At 39.2% G+C, this 3695-nt stretch overlaps 1 protein-coding gene across 1 annotated transcript in view; it reads left to right on the top strand.

Annotated features, from left to right (window-relative positions):
• LOC107729080 (retinol dehydrogenase 14-like) overlaps positions 1-3203 on the top strand; it is a 12226-nt gene extending 9023 nt beyond the window's left edge. Inside the window, exon 2 of the mRNA XM_016539435.1 lies at positions 1725-3203. Within this exon, the coding sequence (XP_016394921.1) occupies positions 1725-2342 (618 nt within the window). The 3' untranslated portion in view covers positions 2343-3203. The remainder of the gene's footprint in view (positions 1-1724) is intronic.
• Positions 3204-3695: the final 492 nt, after the last annotated feature.

The raw sequence follows: 3695 nt of genomic DNA, 5'->3' as shown, positions 1-3695 counted from the left end.
CAGAAACTCCAAATACGCCTCGCAGAAGAAACCCAGAAAATGCCTATCGCTGCAGCTGAATAAACAGAAGATTCAACTGCTTTCATTGATTCAACGTGACTAATAAACACAGGACTATCTAAATTTTTCTTATTATAATAAAGTATATAATAATGCAATGCCTTTATCACTGCTTAGAATACTATGAAATATGTTGCGTGCCTTATTCTGTGTAAGAAGCCACATCATCTCACAGAAGGATTTACTTCAAACACTCGACTGACGTTATGAAGTGAGTTTGGAGTAAAAACATGTTATTAAATGTGGTATTTTCACGTGCTTTCAGATGGAGCAGCATTTACTACACAGAGCTGTAGTTCACTGACAAGCTACGCAAACAGCTTTCATAATCGCAGAATGATTTCTTCAATTTCATAATCGCGCGATTAAATCGTCTTGTGATTATGAACGCGATTTTGTGTAGCTTGTCGGTGAACTACGGCTCTGTGTTGTAAATGCTGCTCCATCTGAAAGCACAGCTAAAAAAATTCCGTCAATTTTGGAAAATTTAGGTTAACGAGACCTCTGGTATTTTGGTACCTTGATAAATTGTACATACATAAATAATGAAAATAGGAGGCAACTGGGCTGATTGTCACACTTTTTAGCCCTGACAATATTTCACAGGTTTGATTTATTTTTAATAGTACATTTCTGGTTAGGGACACACGTTATTGTCTTGACAACAATGGGAACCTGCAATTAAATATCCATTTACTAGATTTTCATTAAACTTGAAACGAAACAGCAAAGATGGAAAAAATAACACGAGATTACATGAAATTGTTAAACTATTATTTTGGCCAACAGAAATTGTAATTAATGAATTATATGAAATTGTAACAGATTAGAAGTATCAGATAGATTAGAAGTATCACTTTGGTTGAGACTTGATTTTGAAGGGCTGACTTAGGGTATTTTTCACAAGGTCTCACTCACAAACCTGTGAAACGATCCGTCAACGGGTCGCAGTGAAATCTCAAATTGTTATCATGACTTAGGCTAACTCATATGAGGGATTTGTAATATTTGGGACTTGCAGTGTGTATAAATGTGCCGATTGCCTTATTTAAAGCAAAATAAATAATTTCCAACTACATAGATTTTTCAGTCTTTCCATAGTGTTACATTTATTAAACAAGTATAGGTGTAGCATAATTAACAATAAATACGTATTTGATAAATTAAATGAATTTGACACAACACATGCCAACAGGCCTAGTTAATATATAGCATGTCATATTGGTTTTACTTAAAACCTCAAATCCTTTTAGTTACTGACATACAGCCATTGTAACAACTTCCTCGTGTGACAACCAGCCCTGATTTCCCATGTAGATTTAATAGACATTTATATGAAGCCATTTTAGTTGCACTTTCTGCAGCGAGTCAATATCTAGCTACACAAAAAAGCATTTTCCTTCTTAGATATACATCAAGTCCCATGACAGCCTCCTTGAGGTTTTCATATCCACAGTTTTTGCCTCTGAAACAGCATGCCAGAACACTTGAGGATAGTAGTCTATCTGTATTTTAAAATTTCAGTCTTAACCGAGCTAAACAACTGTACCACATAATTTTTCATGTGTCTAAAGTTATTTGTTGCATTTATACACTAGATTAATTAACTGATTAGATGTGCACAAACTAAAATTTCTAAACTCCTAATTGTGTTACAAAATTAGGAGGAGCCAAGGATTGATGTTCTTATCAACAACGCTGGTCTCTACCAGTGTCCCTACAGTAGGACAGAAGAGGGCTATGAAATGCAGTTGGGAGTGAACCACCTGGGTCACTTCCTTCTGACAAATCTTCTGTTAGACCTCCTGAAGCAGTCGGCTCCCAGCCGTATCGTCGTGGTCTCCTCCAAACTCTACAAGTATGGCAGCATCAACTTCGAGGACTTGAACAGCGAACAGAATTACAACAAAGCTTTTTGCTACAGCCAGAGCAAGCTTGCCAACCTACTGCTTACTCGCGAGCTGGCCCGCAGGCTGGATGGTACTGGGGTATCTGTAAATGCCCTCACTCCTGGTATCGTAAGGACCAGATTGGGCCGGCACGTCAACATCCCCCTGCTGATTAAGCCTCTTTTCTTGCTGGTCTCTTGGTTGTTCTTCAAAAGCCCACTGGAGGGTGCTCAGACCCCACTGTACCTGGCATGCTCGCCTGAAGTTGAGGGTGTGTCTGGAAAGTGCTTTGCTAATTGCGAAGAAGAACAGTTGATGTCTAAAGCCACCGAAGACCATACTGCTAAACGGCTCTGGGACCTGAGTGAGAGCATGGTGGGGCTTAGGAGGTGAGGGGAAGAAGCAGAACCACTCTTCACAAATGTGGCAATTGCAAACCTCTAACATCAGTGCATTGGATTTTTGGGGAGTGTTTTTGGCCAAGTACCCGAGGGACTTACTGGATAAGGGACAGATAATTAAAATGTCCATCTGTTCCCTGTATCTTTGCTGCAGTGTTTTCAGAGATGGCCTCAGGCTTGTGACTCACTCTTCTCTGTGAATGAGAGCCTGAAAGTATTGAGTCCGACATATCCCTTGAATACAAATGAAAGGAGCAACATGCCCAAGAAACATATGGCTCAGAGCTAACATGAATACAGAATAACATGTACACCACTGCATATCTCTCGATGTAGATTAACTGGTGATTTGTGACCAAGTTATTACAATACATCAAGATAGTTTAATGTTGTTCAGCAATTAATTTGACAGACCTATTCTTCTATAAAGTGAACTAGTCACACTTTAGCCTCCCAGAATATCATCTTCTCATAAGGCTGTGAAATAAACCTGGAAACTCCCACCCTGTGACTCATTTCAAGATGTATTTGAAAATGTTTGTGACATTCCAGTGTCCAAACGAAATCAAAAAGGAAACACGTAGGTTGTGGCTCTGCATATAGTGTGGTGTCACTACTCAAACAAAAAAGTGAATCGGAGTAATGGCTGCATAAATTTAATTACCTCCACTATATACCTCTGAGCATTAGCTATTATTAGATAAATTTCATTCGCAGTGGAGCTGTAGGGATTTTACTGGCTACTGTCCTTAATCACACGCACTAACATGCAATGTTTTGAGTGTAAATGCTGCACTTCTGTTATTCTGTAAAGACTGAATAAATTGAATGCTGGAAAGAAACTCTGTCATTTGTGGAGGAGGACCAAGGTCCTTCCTTTGTATGCTGCCATTCACATACAACAAGGAAACATTTCATGCAGGAAACAGAACACCAGATTATAAATTCTTCCCAATACACCTCGGCAGCAAGTCTAGCTCTCCAACAGTGAAGGAAACAAAAAGGGAGTTAAAGAGACAGACATGGTGCAACTATTGTGCTTTATTAGATATAGAAAGCAAAACAGAAGAAACAGAGTCATGCATCATTGTGTCAAGTGACACAGGATCCCAGCTGATTAAGAAAGAAGAGAGGGATTGAATCGTGAGGTAGAGAGGGCCTGAGGGAGGGGCTTACAGCACTGAGGAACAAAAGAGAGAAAACATCGAAAAGAACAATCACCTCAGAAATTCCATCGCCCAACAAAACACATCAGGGGCCTCATTTATAAAATGGTGCGTATAAACCGTCCTAAATTTGTTCTAAGATAATTTCTCAAAAGTGCGTAAGTGCGATTCAGAGAAAA

Source organism: Sinocyclocheilus rhinocerous, unplaced genomic scaffold (genome assembly GCF_001515625.1).
Source record: "Sinocyclocheilus rhinocerous isolate Xijiao unplaced genomic scaffold, SAMN03320098_v1.1 scaffold788, whole genome shotgun sequence".
NCBI classification, from domain to species: Eukaryota; Metazoa; Chordata; class Actinopteri; order Cypriniformes; family Cyprinidae; genus Sinocyclocheilus; species Sinocyclocheilus rhinocerous.
Note: the sequence above shows the minus strand (reverse complement) of the source record. Positions and strands in the feature narration are given on the sequence as shown.